Raw genomic sequence first — 27,543 nt, forward strand, 5'->3', positions numbered from 1 at the left:
CTCCCCCTTCCTGCGGCAGCGGTCCGGCTATGGCGGCGGGGGAGGTGGCGGCTGCGGGCTCCGCTGAGCAGTTCCAGCAGCTGCTGCAGCAGAAGGACAGGTGAGGCGGGGCACCGGCGGGGCCGGGGGCCGGGAGGGACTGGGTGCGGCCTGCCTGGGACTGAGGGAGCGGAGCTTGCCGCCGGCGAGACCCCGCTCCCCGCGCCGGGGGCGGCCTGACTGGAAGGGCTGGCCTCGCCGCCTGAAGTGCTGCCTTTCCCCTGCGCTGCTTCCCGAGAGAGCGTGGGCTTCCCGGCGAGTAACTGCAGCGGGTCCCGAAGCGTCAGGCCCTGTGGGAAAAGGGCGCTTTTGGGTTTGTCCCGGCCTCCCCAAAAAGGTGGCTCCGCGGTCGCTTCGCGCGTTTGGCCCGAGCTCCGTGAAAGGCCGGTGTCTGCTGAGGGAAACAGGCCCGGTACTGCCTCAGAGCTGAATAAAATGTTCGCGGGAAAATAAAAAAAAAAAACAATCCCACAGAGATTGAAGAAGGACTTCGAGTTTGTTTTTGACAGGTTATTTTTTAAGCGCCCGTTTCCTGGGGCACAGCTTATGCGTCTCTAGGAGAGCTTAGGTGTTCAGATGGGGAGGACTGCTGCAGCTGCAAAACCTTCTGTAGGGGACGGGAAGCCTAAATGGGCAGATTGGGAGGAAAATTACGCAAAACAGAACTTTAATGCAACCTAAGTTTTTTTTTTTTTCCCCTGAACCATAAGGTGTCAACAAAACAAACAATTACTGTGCAAAGTTTTCAATGAAAACAGCAGCATTAGGTGGTTTATTGAGAAACAGAGCAAAACTAAGTTGTTCATCGCTTATGCAACAGGGCTAGTTTCTCATTAATCGGGTTTTATGCTCTAATAATGAGTGACAGGGCTATCTTTCCATTGGTAGCTCTCAGCATGGACCACTGATTATCTGTAGCCACTGGGCAGTGGCTCTTGGTCTGGTATTGGAAGTGTTGGGCACTGATTGTTTGGGGGAAAACTCTGTGCACGTGTTTTGCTTTGGTAGGAAAGAGTTGCAATAATGAGTATTGCAATTAAAGATGAACAGGTACTCAAGTGCCTTACTGAAGAAAGGCAGGTTTGGTTATGGGCTTTGCTTGTTTGTCTTGTTGAATCAAAGGTGTAGTAACTATTATTATATCTTTTAATCCACCAGCTGAGTATGTATTTAACTAGGTCTTGTAAGGCACATTAAAATAAGGTGCTGTGTCAAAAAAATTTTTGTGTCATTTAACTGCTGCATTAGCAAGTGGCCTTTAAATGAATAAGGAGAGAAAACTGATGAAATGAGTGCTTTAAAAAGGATGATGAAACTACCAGCATCACATTCTTAAAGACAACATAAAAAAAACATGGAAAAGTTTTGATTACGGGAAGAAGAAACTAGATTATTCGAAACTTGCTGCATGACTTTCAGTTTTCTTTTCTGGAATTATTCTTCAACTGAATTGTTCTGTGGGGACATCCCAGAGGAAAGTCACACCCACTGAGACATATTGAAATGAAAATGGCTTTAGGAACAAATACAATATTTTGAAGTTATTTTCAACAAAACCCTCAGTAATTCTCTCATTCCCTTTGTCCACAGAACATGGTTTGGTTTTCTCTTTAATGGACTTGATTATTTTATGCATATTTTTTTGTCCAAAAATGAATTGATAGTACTGATAACTCTTTTCCGCTGCTTCATTTCAAAATATTTGGCTTTGTTTTTTCTTACTGCTAAGAAACCGAACAAACCTGCACTCGCAGAGCATAGCAAACCCCTCAAATCACAGATTTTTTTTTTTTTTAATGAACTCCCCATTTCTGGATGGTGGTAGAACTTTAAAAATATACATTGGCTGACTTAAGATACCTTCTATATTTAGATTATCAAGTGAATTTGAAAAGTAATGGTGTAAAAAAAAAAAAGTAGTTTTAAACATTCACTTAATAAATTGGGAAAGGAGAAAGTTTCTTCAAGGAAGTATTTTTCTATTGAAAGATAAAGCTTAACACAAAAAACATGCTGAATTTTTAAGGCTAGGCCTAATGCTATTTTACTGCTAATTTTTTTTTTCCAAATGAACTTCCTGATTTTTCCAAACTAACAGAATTACCACTAACCAGCTGCAACTGCCAGCATTTTATGTTGACACTTAATTTCATAGGAGTTCTTGTTTCAGAAAATTAATCTTTCTGACATCAAGTTATTAGTAAGCTTTGTGTTATGGAATAGGCATAAATTTCAAGGTTTAATTTTTTTCAAAATGCATCTAGATTTTACGGTTGCAAAAGATGAACTGAGCCAATGTCTTCAAAATTATTGAACCACTTCTATTATTGCTCTGTAATCTGTTGTTTTACTTAGACTACTTTTAGAAAAATCAGCTTATTAAAACCAAGTAACTTGGGCTGCCTGTCAGAAAGATAATAAATACTTACAAAATACTTGTATCTTGGCCCAAAAGGAGGGCGACCTATGGAGTAATTATTTTCTGGATATCCCTATCGGAGAATGTCTTGCTATTTTGGTTCTACAGTCAATAAACTCTTTGTTTTAAAGGTGTACTTTGTGAGTCTGTCTCAACCAATTTTTTTTTTAATACACTACAAAAACAAGACTTGGGGCTTTTTGTTTCTCCACAGAAAATGTGTGATATGTCCTTCTGTTTTTTCTTCTGCTACTAAAATTTAAAAAAAGTTATATTAAAGAAAGTTAACTTTATTTTTGGGCCCACAGCTTTTCCTCTGAAATGTGAAATATAAAATTATACAGGAAGAGAAACTTTGGGACTTGTCATAAGCTTTTTGTTACAATCCTCTTTTATAGATAATAATAGAGTTTTTAGAAATATCTTGGTTGAATGTAAGAAATACTTTGTTTAGAATCATTTACGTGCTTCATTTTGCTAACTATTTTCTTCCTTTCTTAATGTTTTGAATTACTCCTGCTATTTTTCAAGTTTAATCTAAAGTGCTCAGATACCAGGAGGACAGTCTAATTGCAAAATTAGACTTGTTCTGTGAATGAATTTGTCCCCCCGCCCAAAAAAAACCCCTTGGTGCAAATTAATTTTAAGTAAGTTCTTCATGAAGAAAAAAATTAAGTGCATTGCAGCTGTATGTTGGTAAGGAAAGAATAGGCTCTGATGGAATGAGGATTAAATAATCATGTGATTATTCCTCCTCTACTTGTCATGAGCTGACATTCATGTGATCAGATGTGTCCTGCTATGCATACTAATTAAATTGAGCACTTTTAGCAGGGGATGAGTATGCATTCCTGCGTTCAGTTAATGGAAGGAAAGTGTATCAAGTTATTTATTAGTGCTTTGGCCTGATGCGTAGCCACTATATACTACTTTTATGTTCTCTGTTCTCCTTTCTTCCACTATTTGTTTTTAGCCAGTGGAAGTATTATCTTCTCCTACTTGTAGTCTAACAGATGTAGAAATTATTTTTTTAAATGTACAGGCATTGTGCAGTTGCAATGACAGCTTGACAACCTCATTCTCTGTAATTGTAAAAGCTGTAGTAGGTCCAAGTAGATTAGGCTGTTTTGTTATAAAACTTGATTTAAAAAAGAAAAGTATTTTTGTTCATCCTTGATCTGTTTTTAACAACTTCTCTGAGCTCTTAATGGTGTCGGTAAACAGCGCGTATGTTAAGAACAATGTTGGTGGAGGTCTCAAAATTGGTATTTCAAATGAAGGATGTGATGAACAAGTACAGGAAAACCAATCCTGGGAGCAGAGCTCTTGATAATTCTCTGCCTCAGAGCATGGTCTGTCTTCTGAAATATTGAAATGCTGCTGCTTTTTTCATTTTAAGATTTTCTGTCTGTTGTGTCTGGGTATTCTCATACATATATAATGACTCCTCCCTGTCTCCCAACCTACCTAATTATTTTCACCTCATTACTATGTGGCAAAAAATGTTGGTTGCAGCATGGGGACAGCACTTCCAAGTGCTTGTCCCCATTGCCTCAAAAGTCTTAATTAAAATATGTCTGTATGAGCTGACAGCTGTAGTAATGTTTGGAAGACCTATCTGCTGTGTGGGCAGATAAAACTCCTGCACGAGCTACCTGTGCTATAATCTGTCTTTTCACTTGCTCTGTAGCTGGGCTCCACAAAGAGCATTGCTATAAAAGTTTACATGCTGAAACGGAGTTTTGCAGTTAAGGTTTTACTCGGAGCAGTGAGATATGGTCTCAGGTTTCTCAAGAAGTCCATATCAAATCCCATTTATAAGTGAAGAGTAAATCACTTAAATGAGCTTTTACTGGGGTTTAAATGCTAGTGTCAATTGTGAGCAGTGAAATCAGTTCAAAGAAGGGTACAGCTATTTTGTAATTAGAGAGATGGTTTGCCTTTGGGATCATTGCTGGTGGTGACTTGTATACAAGAGTGTTGGAAGAATCTATACAGATGACAGCCCTGGAGAAGATGTCTTGAACTGTTCCTGAGCTCAGGTCTAAATTTGCAAGGCTGGCACTTGCAAAAAAGTAGAACTGCCTTGTTCTGTAATTTCAGTTTTTACTAGTCTGTAAACTCTGCCAGTTTTAATCTGCTTTCAAAGCAGAACCATGCGCTGACTGATGGCATGATTAAAAAAAAAAAAAAGAGGGTATCCTATTATATTTCTACCAAACTTTTCTGGAATTTCTTTCAAAAATCAAGTTTATGAATTTCAAAGTTCTGTGTCTGAATTGAGTTTAGCGCTGTATTTAGAGTATGTGGTCAGATAACACAGCTTCTGTTCCAATATGAATGTCATGCTGCCTGCATAGCTATTACAATTTATGCTGAAGTTCCATTATTTAGTAATAAAAGGTACTAAATAGCTTCTATGGTATGGTTGCATTGATTTCTATATCTTTCTAAGTAGATTAAAAGTAGTACATTATATGTCTTTTATTCTTTATCCCTTATTACCTAGTGGTTTTGGCTTCAGCAAACTTGGAAAACAGAATTGAAAATTAGATGCAAATATCTTGTCACTGTTGTCATCAAAGCGTGTTTGTTTAAGCTCATGAGAACTACCTTGTGGTACCCAGTTTGATGGGATTTCTGTTCTCACATGTGACTTCTCATCTTTAAATGCTGTGTATAATCAATACCAAACATTCAAGGAAACCTTATTGAAGCTGGAAGAGGAGTAAGAAGTTGAAGCTAATAAAAGCAGAAAATAACATTTCAGCATAAGAATACTGTATTTTTAGAAAAGTCCCAGTAGACTTGAAAAGTTACTACCTTATTTCCTGGTTAAGTAGTAAAGAGGCAATAGTGGCACTGAGAGGAGAAAAGCAATGGTGCAGCCTCTACTGTGAAGCTGTTGAGGTCTCGAGCTCCCAGAGCTTCTGAAGATAGAAGGCGTGCCTGGGAAGAGATGCGCGGTGCCCAAGAGCGATTCTGAGTGCTTGGCCTACAGGTGCTTCAAAATCTGTGTCCTGTAGTGTATAACTCCACCTTTAGTGTTTCTCCTTGTTCTTCTTCCTGTCTGACATTCATATGGAATGATCTTTTACTGTCAAAATACAGGATGGTGTTTTTCTTTGTGTTGCATTAGCTTAACAGTGCTGGTTGGGTTTTGGAATGTTTTCTGAAAAAGCATTAAAGTCCTTCTCTGTGCAAGTCATAGAAAACGTTCCTGGTTTCACTTGTTTAATTATCTTTTTTCTCAGGAAGATGGTGTGGGTGGTGGGTTTTTTTGCTTGTTTGTTTTTTGTTTGTTTGTGGGTTTTCTTTGGCATGGCATATCAAACTTTTATATTGCATGAGTCTTTTTTAAAAATAAATGCTGTTACTCTTTTTTTTTTATAGGTCCCTTTTAGTTGTCCACTTTTGGGCACCATGGGCTCCTCAGTGTGCTCAAATGAATGAGGTTATGGCGGCACTAGCAAAGGAACACATGCAGGTTACATTTGTGAAGGTAAGTCAGGCAGTTGAGCTTGTTTTAAAGAGAGGAGAGCCATTATTACAAACTATAAGTAAAGTATTACAAAATATGGGTAAAGTTGTTTTTGAAGTTCCTTTCTGGCTTCACGTTTAAAGATGTGAGTTGAACATATGCAAGAGATGCATCAATAATCTGTGGGATGAAAGTTCTAGGTTCATCTTTCCAAACTTGATATTGCAAGCTTAAATAACACCTTCATTTTATTGTGCTGTTTAAAGAAAGAAAAAAAAAATCAGGCTACTAAGATACAATGATGGATTTTTTTCACTAGCTACTCCATATAACAAATAGACTTTTAAATTTCTCTGTCTCTGCAATGTCGCACTCCTTCAGTTCTGTAGATAGACATATTTTTAAAGCATGATTTTTATCCCTGGTTTTGAGATTAATTTGGCAACACTGTTCTTTTCAAGTGTGCTGGAGATTTCATTTGTTCCCATGATGTTATTAGTTAGCTAAATAGATCTCAGAACTCATAGAGATTTTCTGTCTGATACTGAAGATGAACAGTAATCTTCATGAAGTTTAAAGGAAGATAAATTTAAGTCTGTGCAACATTGTCACTCTAAGATGACAGTCGTATAGTGCTGGATGGTATAAACACAAATGAGATGCTATATTTTTGTGAGATTGTCTGCACATCCTAGTAAGAGAACCAGTGTGGAGGGAAAAATGAATGCACTTCATCCACATGCCATTCATTTTAAAACAACTTTCTCTTGTTAATGAGACACTTCTGTGATTATGAGTGGAGGGAGTAATGGAGCAGCCAGCTGTGTGTGAGTATTTTAATTTGATTTCTTACAGCCTTTAGGTTTTGTGGGGTTTTTTTAATGATTCCTCTCGCAGTTGGTATTTCTCTCTGTAAAACAGAAGGACAGAACTATTTTAATGGTAGTATTTTATTACTTAGAGCTTTAAAAGACTAATTTTCAACATTTTGAAAATTCAAGATGCTTAGATTTATAGAGTTGCTATAGATTTAGTAGGCCCAAGAAAGTTTGAAAACTCTCAGTTGCCTCGTTATTATTCATATTCATATATTATTTATTTATGACCCTTATTATTCAGCTGTAATTTATTTTTTAATAACAAGGTTCCGAAGTGATCAAGTGTTGCAAAACTAAGACAGTGGCACCTCCTTTCCCCCACTCCCCTCCCCCCCAATATTAGGGTGTACTTGTTTAGGGATAATAAGCTACTGAAAGGCTTAGGTGACTTTTCTTGATACTTTTTTTGTGGAGGGGGCTCCTCATGGGGAATGTATTTGATTTTGTAGGTTCTTTATGGGATTTTGGTCTGTATTCCAGAATAGCCAGTCTGCCTTTTAATTGGCAAGAACCTGTTAAGTCATCAGATGGTTACAGATGACTGACCAAGACTATTGTATGGCCTTGCAAATCATAAACAGTTACATTCTAGAATAGAGCTAAGTAATAATGAAACAAATTTCAAAACTGTCAATAAATCTTGAAGTCTTTCTAAATGCAATTTCTCATTTTAGTTGTTGCATAGCCTAACTCTTAAGATCCTTGGCTTGGTTAAAATAAAAGTGTGTCTATATCCAGAAATAGTTAGAAACAATGTTTTGGAAAGTTGTACAAATAAGAGCAAGTTACTGAAATATGAAATCAAATCTGTTCTGTATGTGTGAACCTCACCAGAGTGGAACGTAAGTATCCAAGTAAGTAGGAAGTTTTACTGGAAAAGAAAATTAATATTACAGGTAGAAGTCATTTAATCATTTGCCACTTGAAAGAGAATAGATAATTGGAATCTGTATTTACAGCTTTCAATTTATAGCTTTAGTTTCTCAGTTGATCCTGTTGGAGCATTGATTTACAGAAATAGAGGTGAAGCTTGGACTTTCAGTTTTGACTTATGTGCTGGGTTGCTTCTGTATTTAGTGAGTTCATTAAAAGCCTATATAGCTGGAGCAAATCAAACATGCTGTAATACTGAAATATTCAGAGGTTCACTACATATTGGTTAATAGTGAGAACAATCACAGTATTTTCTAAAATACGTAAGGATGGACGGGGTGGGCAGAAGCAAACTGTTCAGTAGCTCTCTTGATGCTTGTTCATTCACTGTATAGTTTATGGAATAAGAATTTGAAAGGCTTTTTCTCCTGTACACTGGATTGCAGGTTTCTGTTTGAAACATTTAGATCTATTACCACTTTTTTAACCATTCACTCTGCAGTTGTTACAGAGCTAGTGTCTTAAACAGTCTTGTACTAGATCTTCTGTCACTCAAGTAAGCTTTTAGCCTATGCACAGAAAATCACAAATTTGAGTTAATTAAAAGACACATTTTCTTGGCAAACTACTACATTATATAATTTCAAGGTATGCATTTGAATGCTGAATAAAATTAGAACGAATAATCTCAACGAGCTTGCCACTCGATACTCAGTAGCCTTGCAGGAGTTAAAGATAAAATTTAGTAGACCTCAATAGCTTATTGAAGAAACTCCTTTTTTTCTTCATAATTTGCAGAAGGCTGCAAATGTCAGTCATGATGTACTGCCCCTTGAAATTAGTCAATAGAGCAAACAGCAAGAATTGCTGTGGGCAGAAAATAAGCACTGTAATCATGACATAACTGGGGTCAATGATTTATGGATTTCAATATAGTAGTAGCTGCATATGATTGAAAATTTACTAGGTCACTAGTGCACCAAAGATTTTATTCGCAGCCTCCGGGCATCTTTTGAAATGTGCAACAAAATAAAAACCTCTGAACCTGTTTTGACACTGTGTAGGCTCAGTGGAGGACATGCCAACCCAGTGAGTCTCATTTAAATGCAAATGTGTCACAAACTTCTGCATCAAATCCTTTTTAAATGTATAAAATGCCTAGAAGAACATTCTAGACAGGATTGGCATCCACAGTCAAACTTTAAAGAAGATTATGAAAATAATCTTTTTCTGTTTTCTGTTTTGTTTTTTTAGCTGGAAGCTGAAGCTGTGCCTGAAGTATCTGAAAAATATGGAATTAGTTCTGTTCCAACGTTCTTATTCTTTAAGGTAAGAGAAAATGGATTCCATGTGGACTCTTAATATGTATACTTTTTTAATACTACTACCAGAGGAGCAGAACCTTAAGAACTTTCTCAGTGAAGAAAAACTTATGTATCTGATTTAAGTCTATCCAGTGGAACCTAAAAAAGTGGATAGAAATGATTCTTACACTTTATGTGTAGTATTTCAGAGCTTCCTTAATTGCTTTGGGATTCTTACATAGTTTTTATTTTAGTTGGGTCAAAAAATTTTCAGTAATGTTTCCTTGTCTAGCTATAGTTCTACAACATGGCAAAAACCCAAGTAAATAATCTCTTGGTAGAAATGACAAGTCTGTTTGGGTCACATTTGCCTGTGATAATAAAATTCAAAATATTTTCTTTAATAAATTCTTCTAACAGCAAATTCACTAGCATTAAGAGTAGGCAGCCAGCAGAATGGTATGAGTCTTGGAACTAAAGTCTGGCTAAAAGATCAATACACTAATCCACCCTGCATCTGAAAATCTATACTTTATATGGTGGTTTTACTATTTTTTTTATTACAGTACAAATTCTGAATTTAATCCTTTAACACGAGCCTGTGTTTTGGTTTCCTTAGAATTCTCAGAAAGTTGACAGATTAGATGGTGCACATGCCCCAGAGCTGACAAAAAAAGTGCAGCGCCACGCGTCCAGCAGTTCTGTTTCTGCTGGCTCTAATGACGGTGCAAAAGAAGATCTTAATGTGCGTCTAAAGAAACTCATCAATGCTGCCCCTTGCATGCTGTTTATGAAAGGGTCTCCAAAAGAACCTCGCTGTGGTAAGGATTTTCTGAAGTTCGTGTTCAATGTGACACCACTTGCTTTGGGCTAGTTGTCAGTTTTACTCAGTTTTGGGGAGATGCATCCCAACGGTGTCTTGTACACCTAGAAGCATTAATGAAAGTATTTTCATATTGCTTATGTGCTGCTAGAGAATTGCTATTCCCTTAGTTAAATTTTGGAAATGGAATCGCAGAGATTAAGGGCTTTCTAAAGAATATGTGATGTGCAATGCTGTCCTCGAACTAGCACGCTTTTCTGGAGGTAGCTCAGTGTTTATTCATGACATATTTTGTGCATCAAGTTACGCATGTTGAAAATGTAAAATAGTCTGAAGAGAATGTTTCAATTCAAGAAATAACAAGAATTGACTAACATCTGGGATTACTGTTGCCATTTGGAAAAAGAAAATAAAACTGTACTAGCTGGTGAAATTGAAAGACCAGTAGCATGTGTTTCTGCTACCGTGGAAATGCTTGTTCTTAAACCTAGTTCTCTTAACACTTGCTCACTGTTTAGAGTGCTTGGTTCCTAATTAACTTGAAGCGTTGATCTGTATGGAAAGCACGTGAACAAATGTTAAAAACCAAAATTTTTAAGTACTATGAAGCTGCCATCCTTCTGCTCATGCAGTCTTAAGAAGTTGCATTGCAGAACTGATTTTGTAGGGCCTTCTGTGGTGAGCTGCAGGAGGTAAACAGAAGAGTAGCACTGATGTAGGATGGAGATTGCTTGACCAAACAGCACTCTTGGCAGCTCTTGTTTGGTTATGGCTCCCTTGTGTTTCACTGTAGCTCTGGGGGTATCGTTTTGGCAATTAACACCACCACTTTCCAGATTGTCTCCTTTGAGTGTAATCCTTGCCTGCCTTGCAAGTTTATCTTCAATTGTCAGTCTGCTTCTAACCCACCGGTCTTTTTCTACTGATATCTTACAGAAGTGAACATTTAGCTGCTAGTTTCCATGCTGTTGTTTTCATATACGTTTGTTCCCTAAGGCCCATATTCCATCTTGAAAAAACAAGGAGCAAAACGCAGTGTGGAAAAACAGCCACTCCTCATCTCCAGAGCTTCATTTGGAATGGGAAGACTGAAGAGGTCTTATTCTGGGGATGGTGGCAATAAGATATAATTATAAAATTCTAAAACTGAGGGGAGGTAAAGGCAATGGGGGGAAAAGTTGCATTGACTTTTACCTCCTTTCTCTCCCCAAATTGGTCTAGAGGTCAAATGTTGCAACTTCTACAGTTACTTCTCTGCAGTAGCTGGCTCTGTGATGACTAAGATTGGATTCCTTTGCTTAGCAAACGTGTATCCTGTGGGGCAGATCATATCAACTACATTGCTGGGCCAAAGAGATGAAGGAATTGTGAAACATAACAGGAGAATAAGAAAAGAATTAGCAGTAGCTAGCTCCTTACAGCCAAGCTCCTGAAGAAAGGCCTGTGGCATATATTTATGGAACCAGTAAAGAGATAACTGCTCAAAAAGTTAAATTGTCATGCAAAACCTCAGTTATTTGTGTCTAAAAACAAATAATGAAAATACCTGTTTTGTCCATCTGTGCATGAATTACTGTAGCATGCACAGGCTTGAAAAATTCATCATAGATGTTTCTATATCATGGCAGAGATGCATGTGAGCTAAATGTGTTTAAAACACTTTGAGGAGGGAAATGAGGACTCATGGAACTATTCTTTTTGACCCTCTTCTGGTAAGGGCTCAGCAGGTGCAGCCTAGAGACAGAGCAGTGCTTCTCATGTCTGGTCAGGAGTCCATGGGTGCTTGGTTCAAACTGTTGGTGTGGTGTGGCGATTTATTGATGCTATGTTCACATAATTGCCAAATATCGTTGTGGTGTGCATGCACTGCTAATGTTCCAGCCGTGGAAGATCTCACCACAGTTTGAAGTATTAAATTCAGTTAACAGTTTCAAGTGCAGACATCCCTGCATAGCTGCTTCTTGTGCTTTCTGTTGGAGTGCATCCAGGAATTTTCCAAAAGAAACTGAGTGGAGAACTATGTAAAGCAAAATGGATGAAATAGTATAAAAGGACCTAAAAGAAACTGATTTTACATATTATGTCCATTTATCTTAATCTGGAAGGATTCAAATTGTCGTATCATCATGTACTGCTAAAAGGGGGGAAAGGGAAGGATAATGATATGGAATGCATCGATTTGGTGAAGTGAGAATAATGCAGATTTGTGATACGTGACTTGCCAAACAGCCTCTGCTATTTCGCATTGTATCTGTGAAGGCATTCTACTACAGGAGAGCTATTTATGTAGTTCTATAGATTTCTAGTTATTGAAATTGAGGATTGGGTCCATAGAGTAAATAAGAGTCTTTTCATTAACTTCAGGTAGTTTTGGGTCAGGACCAGTGCTTGGCAAATGAGGGAGCTGAGCAGAGAGGCGCCAGTGGTGAAGCTGCTGGGTGAGCCTATCTGGATTGAATTACAAAGAGGAGCTTTGGACTGATATAGTGTATATTGGACAGGAGAGGAGGAGAGTCTGTCTGTCAAGCACTGTTAATTGGAGGGAGTTTAGTATAGCGTATGCTGCCCTTTTTGAGAAGGAAGGCTTATATGTAAGTCATGAGACAATATTTGAAAGAGAAGTAGTGGCTAAAGCATGTCAAACATGCGTGTCAATCTGGGCCACGCGCTGTAGAGGGTAATCCTGCCCTGGCGGAGTGAGAGGAGTCTTGCAACTCGGTCCAGGCTACTTCAGGTTGATGAAGCACTTGCTTACAGCTTGTGTGCAGCTTTTCTTATTGCCTCTGCCCTCTCTGCCTAAGTGTACTTTCAGCTGCTTTTAAAATATTTGCATGCCATTTTACAATCTGCTTTTTCGGATGTTGCTGGAAAAGGGTTATAGAAATATGAGGGGAAATGCAAGATCCTGTATGTACTGAGGCTTCCCATACCGTATTCGGCTTCTATTGTGTTGATATCCGCACACTCTATTTTTCTCTTTCTTTTTCCCTGTCTAATTTCAAGGCTGCTATTTCATTTCAGTGCACTAATAGGTCGCAGAATCACTTCAGTAGAAATAGTTTCAGAAACAACCACAGATTTCAGGACTTTCATGTTCATTGTGCTGTTGTGTATTAGCTTGGGATTCTAGCAGTTTGTGCATAGGCATTTGCTCCTATGAAAAGCTGATGAAGTTCCATCTATTTATGTATAGATAATTCTGTATTCATATTATGTAACAATACGGTTATAGGTGTGTGAAAGTTACATATCATCATAGGAATTTATAGATAATTTTGTAGGAATGGAAGTTTTGGCTTATTCTGAAGTAGGCTCGTGAAGTCCAGCTGTATGTAATAGAGCACTGCTCTGATGAGCTCCTAATATTTATGAGTACATTTAGGGTGTCTACAGTTTAGGTTATTCAGACATACGTGCTTTAAGTTTAACTGTGTTGGGTGCTAATGTGGCACTACTGTTAGTGAACCTGCTGTGCTTGTGCTGTGAGTTGTTTGGTAGGTGCGTGGCAAGCTGTAAGAGTAGAGCATGGTTCTTGCTGTGTCTGTTGTGAGCTCAAAGGTGTTGTGCAGGCAGTGGTGAGTCTCCTCTGAAGTGTTTGTGTGCCCAGGTTCTCCGTTACATCCGAGTCAGCCTCTGCGTCAGTGTGATCAGTTGACGGCACAGGCACACCGTTTCTCCTTTGGATTTCTGTGGGTGTTCAGTAGAGAGCTGGCTTTCTGAAGGGCATTGAGCAGAAAGCTGGGCAGATTTTTAAAGTTATGTAGAGAAAAGACCGTTACTGTTTCTCATGTGTTTGAATTTTTGATGGGAGAGAATTGTGAGGCTATTTAAAAAAAAAACAAACAAAAAACACAAAACAAAAAAGATGTTGAGGCATCAAGGTTAAGGATAGTTAGGTACTTCATCATAAACTCAATATAGAAAGCAACTTAAGAGTATAACACAGGTTCATTTGCATGTCTTAATATGATAAAGTAGATATTTCTTCAAGCTTTCAGTTCTTACAGTTGATCCCTGGTACCCTGTGAAAAGTGCTAAAATGTAGTGCAACACATGAAGCCATCTGAACTTACAGCTCTTAATTTTGCAGTTAAATACCGTGCCTGCTTTATGCTGGTGTGATAGTTTCTGGCAGTAGTTGGGAGATGTTAGTAAGTTGAGTCCATTAAACTTCCTGGAATAGCCAAAGTCTTTCAAGGTGAAGGTAATTTAACATTTTGTCAAAGATGATATGGATCTGTTATAACAGTAGTAGAAGTAATAAAAATAGAATTAAATAAAAGGAGCCATGCTTGTTTAAAGGTGAAGATATTTTTGAATTTTATCTATTTTGATAAAAATAATGCACTTGCGTTCGAGTCTTTAGTGCAGTTGGCAAGTAGAGGGAACCCTATCCAGCAGTGTATTTTGGAACCTTCTTGTAGTTTGTAATTTCTTCATTGGAAAAGCCAGCTAAGCATAGTGTAAAGTAAGGTTTGTCCCCTCGGCTCTGTGTTTACTGGCAATTGTATGTGGTTGCTATGTATGTTGTATTATTTCAGCAAATTCATTTGGACTGTGGTAGTAGTTGTTTATTTGCTTCATCAATACTGTAATTTATTTAGGGTGTTTTTATTGGTGTAGAATCTGGAGTGGCACTTGTGATCATCTAGATAACTGCTTAAAACACTTTGTTAGCAGTTTAATTATTCCTTGTAATACATGTATGGCATTTCTTCAGAAATTCAACCTAAATCTTTTGTTATGAAAGTAAAGCTGTTCTGGCACTTTATCCCTAAGCATAACACTTCCAGACTGCTACCATAACCCTTCAAAATGAAACACAACCAATCAATCTTCCTAGTTTGCATGTAATTGCCTACAGCTAAAATAAAGCCTTCCCCCCCCCCCCCCCAGTTCCTTACAGTAGAAATGAGTTAATATATTGGCGATGGAATAACCATCAGCAATCAGCCTTTAGCTGTTTACTAATGAACTCCCAGATGTATGAAAAATTTCAGAATCTGTGTTTTACTTCAGGCTGTACATGAACTTAACACTTCAGTTGTAGAAAGAAAAGCAACTTAGATGCCATACATATAAATACTACTACTTCGTATCTCAATAAACTGCAGATCATGAAAACTGCAGAAAGCTGTAGTAAAAATCCATATTTCAAAAACTAATAGGTGGTCTTGCAAGCTGAAATCAAAGGTTATTCTTCCATGGCACTTTGATTCTTTTTCCCATTTAAAGCTGCTTTTTTCTTTTATTCCTTTATTAAAGCCTTTAAGCATTGTCTCTTTTTTTTAATATTTATATAGACGTTTTCATTTGTCTGCACAGCATTTGTTGGAATTCTTTGAGGGAATTGGTAGGATTGCAAGGGCATTTGAATCCAAAACAGAATGAGTTGGCAAAGATATAAAACACATTATTATCACATCAATTTATGGACAAATTCTCATGGATCCTTTTTGCAAACCATATGATAGTGTTGTCTAGGTGGCTTCTACTTCCTTAGAAGGGATGTGCATGCAAGCAACAGTGGCAGGTGTTGAAATACTTTAGGATAAAGACCACGTGTTAGAAATGAAGCAAAATTCCCAAATCTTTCAATGTGTTGCAATGTACTTAGCGTTTTTTCCCTGATTAGCATAATTTTCATAGCAGAGCAAATAGGTTGTGGAGGAACAGTGGAGTTGCAAATCAAGATTTGATCATCAGTCCTAAAGAAGTTGGCTTCCTTGTGTTGTAAAGTACAGCAGACCTCTTCTCATCTGTTTTCTTATGGAGTAAATATCTGCAATACATGGTGAAACCAGGGGAGGTTTAGATTGGATGTAAGGAAAAATTTCTTTACTGAAAGAGTGGTGAAACATTGGAACAGGCTGCCCAGGGAAGTGGTGGAGTCCCCATCCCTGGAGGTATTTAAAAGACGTGTAGATGAGGCGCTTAGGGACATGGTTTAGTGGGCCTGGTGGTGTTGGGTTGACGGTTGGACTCGATGATCTTAGAGGTCTTTTCCAACCTCAATGATTCTATGATTCTATGAAACATCCAGTAGGCTGATGTCTTCTCTGGAGGACCGTTTGTGCTTCTGTGTCAGTGGAAGTGTTATGTGGATGAAGATGATTTTGAACATCAGTCTAAGGTTTCCTTTCAGGTTACCCCATAGAGAATGGACTAGTGAACATAAAGGGCACAGCCTAGGTGTGGGTGGTGTGTATGTTGTGTGTTTTGTTTTTTAAAGTGACTCTGAAGAGACTCTCTCAAGACTAATGATTTGAAAAACAATCTATCTTCTTTTAAAAAAAAAAACAATTTAATGTTTCATGAGAATGGTGAATTTAAAATAGAGTAGAATTGTTTGAAAGTTAAATTTTGTGTGGGTTTCCCTCTAGTGTAAGAAGATTTAGGTGATTATAGACTGCAAATTCTATACTATTAAAATTTTCATACATATAACTTTTTACAAATAATGTGATGATTTTTTTAGGAAAAAGGTGCTTAGTTACAGAAAGGAGAAACTTTTCTTCTCAGGTTGGCCACATAATAAACTTATAAAATCTGGATGTTTACATCGTAATATTCAGTGCTTAATATCCCACTGAGAGAGTGTTGTCAGAGTAGGACATAATGAAGATCTGTCATAAAGGAAAACAAAACATGGTATGAAAATGTCACAAGGGTAGTAAAATAATATTAAGTACTCATGTGAACATAAAAAGTTTAAAAAAATAAAAAAGGAATTTGCCTTTTACCATGAAGTAGGAAAGGGCATGCTCTTAAAGCAAAAGTAGTAGAAAACATTATAAAAGCCAAGTTTCTAAGTTACACTAGTGACACAGTAGTGGGTTTAAATCCTGGTTCCCGCTTTGTGTGTCAACTTCATTCACATTTGGTGTAGGAGAAGTTTAGTAGTAGCTGGAGGAAGAAATGACAGGGGTAGAGAAAGTGATGTGCAATTAGAGGAATGAAAAGAAGGCTACTGAAGATGCTGTTATGGTCATTGAGAAGCTTTTATTCTTTGTGAATGCTCAGTGAGAAGAGCTGGAAAAGGCAGAACAAGGGAATGCATTTAACTTTGCTTTAATTGTATGTTGGAACAACAGAGACGCTTCCATAAAGGTTACTTACTGTGTAGCTCTCTAAATAGAGAAGCACCAGACTTGCCAAGCTGTCTGTATACTTTGGTTTTGTAATCCCAGTAATAAATACATTTTTTGCCCCTTTATAACATTTGAGGGTATTGATAGAGCAAAGAATAACAGACTAGAGCTGTTTTGAACTTAGTACCTAGAAGAATTGCATTTTTTAAATTAATAAGGTTTAGTACAGACATGGGAATGCTTAGTTTAAAATTATATGTAATTCATCTTTTTGTGTTTGCAGGCTTCAGCAAACAAATGGTGGAGATACTGAACAAACATGGTATTTCATTTAGCAGTTTTGATATCTTTTCTGATGAAGAAGTTCGTCAGGGGCTGAAAACATACTCTAATTGGCCAACTTATCCGCAATTGTATGTAGCTGGAGAGCTTATAGGTGGACTTGATATTGTCAAGGTTAGAAACTGAGAAATTCTTAATCTTGTTAGTTGTCAGAAGCATGTTTTTCTTGCTTTTTATATCTGATTTTTCTTGTCCCCAATCTCCCTAGGAACTTGAGGCATCTGGAGAACTGGACACAGTCTGTCCGAAGGCACAGAAGTTGGAGGACAGGTGTGATGTATTATGTCGTTATTTTAAGGATGTCTATTTTTGAGGTTTGGTTTATATGGGGAATGTTGGTTTATATAGGGGGAATCCCTTATATAAATTCCTGTTCTTTGACTTTCAGAAGTGCATCAAGATTTTCTTTAATTACAGAACTTCTGCAGTTGTTTAATATGTTCTGTTTTCTGTACAGTAAAGCATCACTTAATATAAAGCTATACTGTCATATATGTATTAAGCTATACTGTTCCAATAGGCTTTACTTATTATATTTGTAGTTTGTTAATTTTTAATTATAGCAGGAATATATAGATTCCTTCTTGTCTCTCTTTTAAGAATTTATTCTTTAAAGATAACTGGGAAAATAATCTTTTAAATGAAGCTAATAAAAGCTACTAGTGTTTGGTATAGACTTCATAACTATGATATCACTAGAGAAAATATCTAGGCTTGTCTCCTCATTTTTCTTGATTGCTCATGTCCTTCAGTTCCTGTTTTCTTTCACCTTGGCAGCATGAATATATGCTGCAGCAGTAGGAAGTGTGTTGCTTCCTGAATCAGATGTAATATCTAGAAACCAATTTGTCCTCTTTTAACCTTCTCATTTGAAGATTCGCTCTTGTTTGAAATTCTGATGTGCCCCAGGCAGTCAAGCTCCAGATATCTGACAAGTCATTCTGTTTGAGAAGTTGCTAGTAGACGTGGCTTTTTTTTCCCGGTTTTTATGTGAATAGTGCCATTAAGACATGCAAAGGGGGGCTGGTTTGCCAAGAAGGTGGCCTGTATCTTGAAGGCAAAGCATATGTTAGCATAGATTCTCTCTTGCTGAGGTTGGTAAGAGCAAGTTTTATAGTGCTCTAGGTGTGATCTGGTTCTGGTTCTCTTGCCTTCTCAGCACAGTGGAGAAATAATTTAATGCAAGCCTTTTCGGTATGGTGATAAAGTATACTTACTTTTACAACTGTGTATTTATTAATTCCTTTTTAATTAGTTCTACAGCTGAGGTTTACCTTTTGTTACTCTAGTAGGGTAACTTGTAAATTGTTTCACCAAGGCCACAAAAAACAATCACTACCTTTTGCAGTTTGAGATTAAATTATAGGTAAAGATGAAATTGTCTGCCTTTTAAAAGCTTATTTTAGAAAGTTTCCTTTAGTCTCTTCCTTCCTTTTTGCAAACTTGCATAAGCTGCAACTTTATTGAATTTATATATAGCCTTTTGCTTTGCTTAATCTTTTTTTGGGAAAAAGGTAATGGGAAGTGTCCTCTGCTTACCTAATGTGTTCTGATAGATTAAAATCGTTGGTGTAGCTAAATGTCTCCCTAAAGGAGCAACAGCAGCATCTTTTGAACAGGTGTGTGAAGTTTTTATCAATTTTATCAAATTTTGATGTAGAAGTGGCCTGAAGGAAAACTGGCTAAAAATTCACCAGACAAGTCACAAATAGCTTCTTATTGTCTAGTTTGTTCTTCATCTTTTAGTAGGTGTTTGTTTCTTTCTTAGGTGAGGTCTGTCTTCTGGTGACAACTGAAAGTTCTTTTTCCATGACACAGATTAGTTTTTCTTCGTAGCTAGCCTCATACTTAACTTCTGAGCAACTGACATCTCTTTCAAACTATATTCACTCTATCAGTCACTCATAGGAAAAACCCTATGAGGTAGTTACTCAAATATGTCAAGACTTAATAAAACTAAGGAATATCAGTAGTAGAATCTATTTAATGCTAAATTATGTTCCTTTACTCAATGTTTGATCTCTTCCCATCAATCAACTGCGTCTTCTTCACTTGAAAATACCCTTGAAAATGAACTGTTGAAATCGGCTTGATTTCATGAAACAGATCTGGCAGCTGGGATACCAACTCAGATTACTGTAGCTCACCCTTGCTGTAGCTGTTAGTTTTGCTGTTGCTTTTTAACCTAGAGGCCACTTGGTTAGAAAAATTGTTTTGAGGTTTACATGTGCAAAGGCTGTAGGTCACCACCAAAACTTCATTTAGTTTTATTTTGCAATGACCCTGCATTTTCCAGTCTAGAATCTTTTTGCATTGTGCGAGTCATGCAAAGTGACTTTTTACAGAAAATGATCACCTGTTATGCATTTTATAGAGGGTAGTTTGCCCTTAGCCGGAAACTGTTGGATAGGAGTCTTTGCTAACTTTTTCCATCAGTTGTCACAGAAAGCCTTTCCTAAAAGGAGAGAGAAAGGAGGGGATTGGCTGAGGATTGTGCGGGTAGACCAGAAGTGGACAGAGCACAATGGGGCTAAACAGACTTATTCCTGAATTTCAGTAGTGGTTAGTCCGTAAGTCCGTAGATCTTATGACTGATGGACAATAGGTGGTTCTTACTCTGCAAAAGACATTCTCACATGGAGAATGAGAAATGCTAAGTATTGCATTCAGTATGTGAAAAAGCAGTATGTCACTAAATATAGACATTGTATTTAAAATATCCTAAAATGATGTTTCTCCTTAAACTTATTGCTGCTTGATACTTAGAGGTCAATCTAGAAAAGTAAATTGTTGCTCTAAAAGTAACAGGATGGTTCAAATTCATTCACTAGAGTTACTGTAAGTGATTTAAATGAATAGAGTTGCTTATAATAATGCTCTAAATGCATTTGGCAAAGCTGTAAGTTCCTATCTTTCCACTTTTGCATTTTGTTTTCCTGTCGAAACAAAGCTTGGGATAATAACTGAGCTGTTTTATGTCTGTCTGTTTCATGCCTTCTGTAGGCTTAAAATCTTGATAAACAAAGCTCCTGTGATGCTTTTCATGAAGGGAAGCAAACAGGTAAGAGTAAGTGTTGCAGAATATATTACATTTAAACAGTTTTTTTAACAGTGACAATTGCCTTTTTTCCCTTGCTTTCCTTGCTTAATGAAAGTTAATGGTGCTGGGAAGTTAGTTATTTGTCTTTTTATTTGATGCTTCTATAAGCCATAGAAGAGCAGTCCCTGTTTTACCTGATGCATATATATTGCTAAAATGCTGATAGCTGTGTTACAGTAAAATCAGGGTATTTGATGCCCTGCAGTGACGTCTGTCAATTGATCTACAATTCAGGAATGAATGGAAGAACTGTGTATGTCCTTTTGGTCTTAGTTATTGATTGTCTTTGCAGATAATGGATTTTCTTCTGATGTTCTGAGTGCTTGCCCCTGATGGCTATCCTACTTGAGGCGTACACTTTGAGGGTTGCCCAGAACTTTATCTCTGGACGCATGTTTCTTGAAATTTCCCTCTGTTGACCTAATTGGATTGGGTGTCCTATCCTTTCTAACTTCTCTGACTTTATTATGCTTTCACAACTACATTTAAAAAAAGCTGCTAGATGTCTTTAGGGCTAAAGTATAATGCCACATACTATAAACGATCCACTCTTTCTCATGTGCGTGGAATGGTCTATGCCTGGTGTCTTTAAGCTGCACTTAATTATCTTGCTCACTGAAATAAAGATAGTGACTGAAGACAGACAACTGCTAACAGTTAGGATTAAAATAATAACAAATGACTGTAAACCAAAAGGTCAAGTCTATTGCTTTGTGTTGCATACTCAAACAAAGTAACCAGGGGATAAATTATTCCCTTTTGAACAGCAAGGCACTGTAATTCTTCCTGTCAAAATTACTTGAACGGCACCTAACTCAGACTTTTCATTGGAGTGGTGTACCCTAAACAATAATTGTAGTTAGCGATCACATGTTATGAGTCGTTTATACGGTATTTTTTTAAAGGGATATAGAGGTAGGGGACTGAGCTCGTTCACGTGACTCGTCTTTCCATTTCATTTTCTCATTTGTTCCCTGAGCCTTCTCTATGTATTAACAACAGATACTTTTGAGAGTGTTACAGGCTGTTTTACTAAACCATTTCATAGCCTCTGGAACCCTGTGGGTTATGCTGACTCACTGAAACAGTGGTGATGAGCCAGCTGGGCTTAGGTCTTCTAAAGAGATGCACTTCTATCTCCTTTAAAACCTGTTTCTTGCCTACAGAAAGCAAGAGTTTGGGCAGGTTGCTTAACAAGTTTTGATTTTGCTTGAGCTACCGGTGGAGTGAAATCACCAATAAGAAGGGATAGTCTGGATTAAATATTCAGTGTCTAAAAAATGATGGGTGTTCTATGTCCTTATACTGTCAATATGAAGAGTTTGCAGTAGATACTTTCAATTATTAATTTCAGTTGGAAGTTGCTGTACATGCAACCTATTTATCAGTTGACCATAGGTTGCTACTCTCTTCAGAATGGTAAGTAAAGGGTAGCGTATGTCTCAAAATAAAACACATCTGTTTTACAAATGCGTATAAGGCATTTATACCCATCATACCTTTAGCTTTGGCTTTTTGAATGTTCAGAAAATAATCAAGCCTAACTAGTTTTCAAGATAGCGTTGCCAAACCTGGAAAACAGATTCACCTTGTATCATTTCACACCACAACTGAGGAAAGTGTTTAATATTCTCAATGTTTTCATTTATTTCAGCAGAGTATATAGAGACATTCAGTACTGTTTAAAGCTCAAAGAGTATAAAGAAGAATGAAAAGGGGATTAGCAGTATTGTTCATCCAGTAAGGTCATCACTAGCAATAAATTGGTAATAGCTTTAGTGTACTTTGAGGACTTGAAATTTTGTGGATTAAATATAGCAGATATATATTTTAACTTATGTGTGTTTCGCATTCTAGACGGCAAAATGTGGATTCAGCAAGCAAATTATAGAAATCATGAATAGTACTGGGTACGTAAGTGGCTTTTTTAATTGAATTTGGGAAGCCAGTTCTGTTTTAATAACTACATTTTATAAATAGAGAGTTTGGAAAATATTAGTGGAAAACTTCCCCAAATGTAATTTTCTTTGTTTAAGAGTCTTTTTTTTTTTTTCTTTTTTCCCCTAGTGTTGATTATGAGACGTTTGACATACTGGAAGATGAAGAGGTAACTAAGCTTCTCCATCATTGAGGATTTCATTGCTGCTTTTACTAAAGTTGAAGTCTACATTTAAGATTATTTTTCTTAGGTGCGGCAAGGATTAAAAACCTATTCAGACTGGCCAACGTATCCTCAATTATATGTGAAAGGTGAACTTGTTGGAGGGCTGGATATTGTTAAGGTAGGAATGGGAGAATCTTGTTTGAGATGTAAATTGACTGTTTGTTTAAAACTGTAGAAATGTTTTCTGCCTGTAACATACACAAATTCCTGTGTGGTGGCCCTAGATCTTGAAACCGAATGACTTGGTTGTTTTTACTGTGACTTCTATTAGCTCAACATGCAGTTGAAAGGAGCTCTAAATCTCTAGCATTCTCATACGCCAAGATATAGCAGTGAAGTGTATTTTCTTGACAGCAGTCAGTTACTGTTACTGTAAAGACCATTTTTACCCCGTGGGTGCATTTTTACAGGTTTCTCTTCCTAGTTTTACTTCTGACATTGCTTTTCTCAAATAAGGTGGGCGAGACATTTTTTTCCTAGCAAACAGTCTCATTCCTGGAAGAAAGTAAGGTTTATTGTAGTTGTTTGAACAGACCCTGAAGCAACAAAAATAGATCTGCATCTCTTACTGTGGTTTTTGATTTTTGTAACAGAGCAGGCACAGTGTTCTAAACCCCAAATACTCTTGAGCCCATTCTTGTCTGAATGTTTTATAGCCAATTCCTCAGACATTGTAACTCCTGGGAAGATACAATCAATAAATCTCATTTAGTTATAAAAATACTGATATTACTTAAATTATATAGATTACTTTAATTTTATTTATTTAATAAGTGTGTGGGTTATGTCAGTGATCAGTAAGTATAGTCTTGGGCATTGAGGAGATGCTGCAAAATGCTTCTCTCACTGGTATTTAAATGTAATTTGTCTATTTGCATTGTTGGACTGTATTCAGTTTGCACCGACTAACTTGTATGGGTAGGTGAATGTTGTCAGTATTTTAAAATGCATTCCATAATATAGTATAATATGTAATAAAATTGAGACAGTTGTTTCTCTTGAGATGTGGGAAAAGAATATATACTCCACGTTATTTTAAAACTCTTTTCCGGTGTTATCTGGCTCTTCAGTAAGTTAACAGCCTTATAATTTGTATTTCAATCATCAAGATAATATGGGCAAGCACCTCTTATTTAGAACTCTTACAAATCTTTTACTGTCTTGTTTGTTTTAATGTGTGGTAGTAACAAAATCTATCAATGGATGGTCATTTTTTCATTTTGTGAGAGGCATTTTGGATGTTGTAAAATTTTGTGTATGCCTAACGTATATTTTGAATTACATCTGGAAGGAGATATACCAGGGGATTTACCTGGTAAAGTTGATAACAACCAATTCTTTTGAAGGCGTATCTTTTCACTAAATAAGTTTCCTCTCTTACTAAATAGACACAAAATAGAATTTAAATACAACATTATGAACTTCAGTATCTTGGTCAAGAGGGACCTCTAGTGGGTCATCTAGTGCATTCCCTTAATAGCCAGTGAATTGATTTCCTTATCCGTAAACTGTCCCCGTTGAAATCTTGTTAGCCTAATCACGAAATGTACATAGAGAATAATTGCTGTATATATTTCTTTACAGGAACTAAAGGAAAGTGGTGAATTGTTGCCTATTCTGAAGGGAGAAAATTAATGGAAAAGGACATCAATGGGAACAGAAATACTTTGAACAATTATCCATTTATAGATTATATTGGAGCAATATACAACTTAGCCTTGTGGAACCGATCAGGAGTAAATAAAGATGGCTTATGTACTCTATGTATTTCACAAGACCGTGCTACATATGAAAATGTGTTTCCACTGAAGATACAAAAATGTCAAGATCTTCAAATTCAATTAAAATATAATGCTAAAGAACTTTGGGTTTGTTATTACACTCTTTCTGTGTATTCATTGCATCTAGATGTTTAAGAATTGCGTAATGACAGCACTATCCATTGCAGGACTATATAGGACTAAATTGCATCTTTTTTGGGGGGGGCTCAGCTCTCATTAGGAGAATATTAATGGATTTACCTCTGTGGTATGGAGCATAATAATCTTCTGTCCCTGTTAATAATTGTTTTCATGTCTAGTGAGTGAGAAAAAATACTATCGAAACCTTCATCCAGTACACCATTAGGAAGTTGTTATTAATGAGTTTCAGCTGTATACTATGCATCTTCATTATCTAAGTAGGTACAGTAATTGTTAATTTCAGATATTCAACCTATTTTAACATTGCCTTTTGGACATATTTAAATTACGGTGGAAATGAGCCAATAAACACAGTGATTAGGCCAGTCTTTTGGTATATCAACAGTGCTCCTTCACTCAGATGGAAAGGTTTGCTTTCTGGGCTATGACTTTGGCAATTTAAATTATCGTGTTAATATATGAATCCTTCACTTCTGTATTCAGGGGATTTAATTTGTTTTTAATCCTTCTTTCAATACCTGTAATGCTCTGAAATATAATGGACTCTAATAATGGGCTGATCATCAAACCAGCTACAGCACAGGTGTACTTGCAAGTATGTGGAGGAGGGTGTTTCTCTTCAAGAGAAACGTTTTTTGCTTTCAGGTCTTTTGAGTTCTTAGCATCTGTGCGGAGACATTTAATGAGGTTTTTATTTTTGTGTCTGTGAAATACTCATATTTCTGGTTAATTACACAGACACTGCTGTGTGTGACAGCAATATCAGCTGCTGCTGACTTCTAGCTGTGAAATACTGGTTTAAACTGTTTTGAGTGCATTGGCTATACACAGTAAAGAGGACAAGGACACTATATTCTTAGAGAGGTCTAGAACCTGCAGAGGAGCAAGCTGCCTTTATGAAACCCAGAAAATGAAGCACTGGTGAGCAGAAGAGTACCTGAACCTCACCAGTAATATGTTTTGAGGCAGAGGGCTATTGCTGAAAGTCTCTTTTCCTCGCTGATTTTTGTGTTGGTTGTGCTTGCAGAGAAACACCTGTGTCTGCTCAAAATTCATGGCCAGAAACTCTTCTGAGGAGTTGCTTCCTTGTTAGGAGGGCTCAGGACTGACTGCGTGCTCTTCAAAATGTGCCGGGAAGAAGAGATGCCTGATGAGTTAGGTGATGCGAAGTTTTAGGCAGCAGCTGAGAAGCAAGTTTGGGGCTTCATTGCTTAAATTCTAAATATAATCTAAATACACTGGAACCCGAAGCAAGACTTAGTCCCAAACTAGTAAAGGTTGACTGCACAGAAAAAGGTACTTATAAATGTTACAGAATTCTTAGTGATTATTTAATTAAATCCAAGCATTAATTTTCTAGGAATAATTTTAGTAATTACTATAAAATAGTATATGTTGTAACTTTAAAACCAATTTTAATAGCTATTAAAAAAAAAACCTTGTCCCTCTCATGAAAACAAGCTTTAATTAATCTCTCAAAGTGCATTGCAAATGCATTCAGGAAGTTGTCAGTAGTAATTGTAATCTATTTCATATTTAAAAAAAAAAAAATCATACCAAAAAGTAACATCTCTGTGGTCAAATTAGGAATTAGAAGCTTTAATTAAAACAAGATTAAATACAAAATGCTATTTCTTCTGCAATAGTTTTCCTTCAAAATTCACTATAATGGAATTTTAACTACTCAAGGTTTATAAAGTCCTGCTAATATATTTATAGAAGCACAAAAGACCACCAGTGAATAACAGTTGTTTCTCTGACAACTTATATTTTTATATTCCAGTGCTACACTTCTTACACCAGTACAGAATTTATGCTTGAAGTGAAACTACTGTGCTGCTGTTCGTGTTTGGTGACTGTTCTCTTAACTTTTTATGCTGCTCAACTGAGGGTCTCCAGCTTTGGTAGTTAGCAACATTTGGTACATTTAGTACTCATTGTTTTGTCAGAATTCGTTGTAAACCCACCGTATATAAGTTAAAACGGCACTGTGGTGTTTCTTTGGACAAAACCAGACTTTCTGGAAGCAAGCACTTTTAAAAGCGGTTTGTCTGAGGAGCACTTTTCTAACCTGTTCTGCCTCTGGCTGTGAGCGTAGCCTGCGGCTGGATTTGGAGGGCTTGGGGGATGCCCATGCAACGCCGGGGAGCACGGCACAGGGAGGCCCCCTCCAGACTGGGGTGTTTAACATGGCAACTTGGAACATCAACCTCCAGCAGTTTAATGGTGTGAATGGGGCGTCACATCTGAATTGCACACTGGTGCTGGTAAAATGCTTTTGAAAGTGGCATACTTCCGCACAGGGCTTGCACTGCTGCATGGTGTAGGTACACCCCTGCGGCTGTGTAATTTACGAATTTGTACTGAGTCTCTATATGGGCTTTACTGTCCCGTAGCTGTAACTTTGGTTAGGGTTGGTTTGTGTCTAAGGAGCTGCAGAACTGTTAGCTCTGAGCTGCCTTGGCAAAGGGAAGAATGTGTGGGTGGAGGCTGCCTCTCTGTGGTAGGAGAGCGTACATTGCACAAGCGCAGCTGGCTTGCAGTCCCCTCCTGGCTCAACAAGAGAGAGTCGGGGAAATCTGCAACTACATAAAACACACTTGGAAACAATTTCAGCCATATGGCCAAAACCTGAATTCAAGGGACTGCTGGGGAGCATGGGTTTGTACCCTGCTGCTGCCTTGCAGGGAAAGCTCTCGCCCTTCTGTAGGAATATGTGATCTCTCTGCCTCTGGAGTAGACTGCTGCTACTGGGGGGGGGTGTGGGGTGGTGGAAAAGCTTGGCTTTACATGGAATGGAAGAGACAGTGGGTGTGTAGTTTATCAGCACTCGTAATGAGGTGAAAATGAGGTAGATAAATTCATCAAGGGATGAAGTAGCCAAGGGATGATAAGTGCTGGTGGAAGTTACGTGGCGGATACCTGTAACCAGTGTAGGTGCTGGTTCTTATTTTAGCTTTCTGCATGCACGCTCATGCACACATGTTGCCTTCTACAAATGTGTTTCTTGGTACTCTTCCCAAAGTCACTCCTCTTACCTACTAATAGAAAAGTACAGACTGAGTTCCTTAACTTTTTCTGTAAATTAGAATGATTTGGGCAATACT

The 27,543-nt window shown here is 37.4% G+C and overlaps 1 protein-coding gene across 1 annotated transcript; it reads left to right on the top strand.

Moving 5' to 3' along the window:
* GLRX3 (glutaredoxin 3) lies at positions 1–24,376 on the top strand. The gene is made up of 11 exons (XM_076339246.1): positions 1–100; positions 5,852–5,960; positions 8,945–9,019; positions 9,614–9,815; positions 17,192–17,364; positions 17,459–17,520; positions 20,254–20,311; positions 22,208–22,260; positions 22,418–22,457; positions 22,540–22,632; positions 24,099–24,376. Exons 1-11 carry the CDS (start codon positions 30–32, stop codon positions 24,147–24,149), a joined length of 987 nt encoding a protein of 328 aa, XP_076195361.1. The 5' UTR covers positions 1–29; the 3' UTR covers positions 24,150–24,376.
* The last annotated feature ends 3,167 nt before the right edge of the window (positions 24,377–27,543 follow it).

This window comes from Aptenodytes patagonicus, chromosome 5, assembly GCF_965638725.1.
Source record: "Aptenodytes patagonicus chromosome 5, bAptPat1.pri.cur, whole genome shotgun sequence".
Lineage (NCBI taxonomy): Eukaryota > Metazoa > Chordata > Aves > Sphenisciformes > Spheniscidae > Aptenodytes > Aptenodytes patagonicus.

Coding starts and splice junctions, on each gene's coding strand:
- GLRX3 (XM_076339246.1), top strand. CDS start 30: ATGGCGGCGGGGGAGGTGGCGGCTGCGGGCTCCGCTGAGCAGTTCCAG. Junction 17,521..20,253: donor GCACAGAAGTTGGAGGACAG/GTGTGATGTATT, acceptor TGCCTTCTGTAG/GCTTAAAATCTTGATAAACA. Junction 22,633..24,098: donor GAGGGCTGGATATTGTTAAG/GTAGGAATGGGA, acceptor ATTTCTTTACAG/GAACTAAAGGAAAGTGGTGA.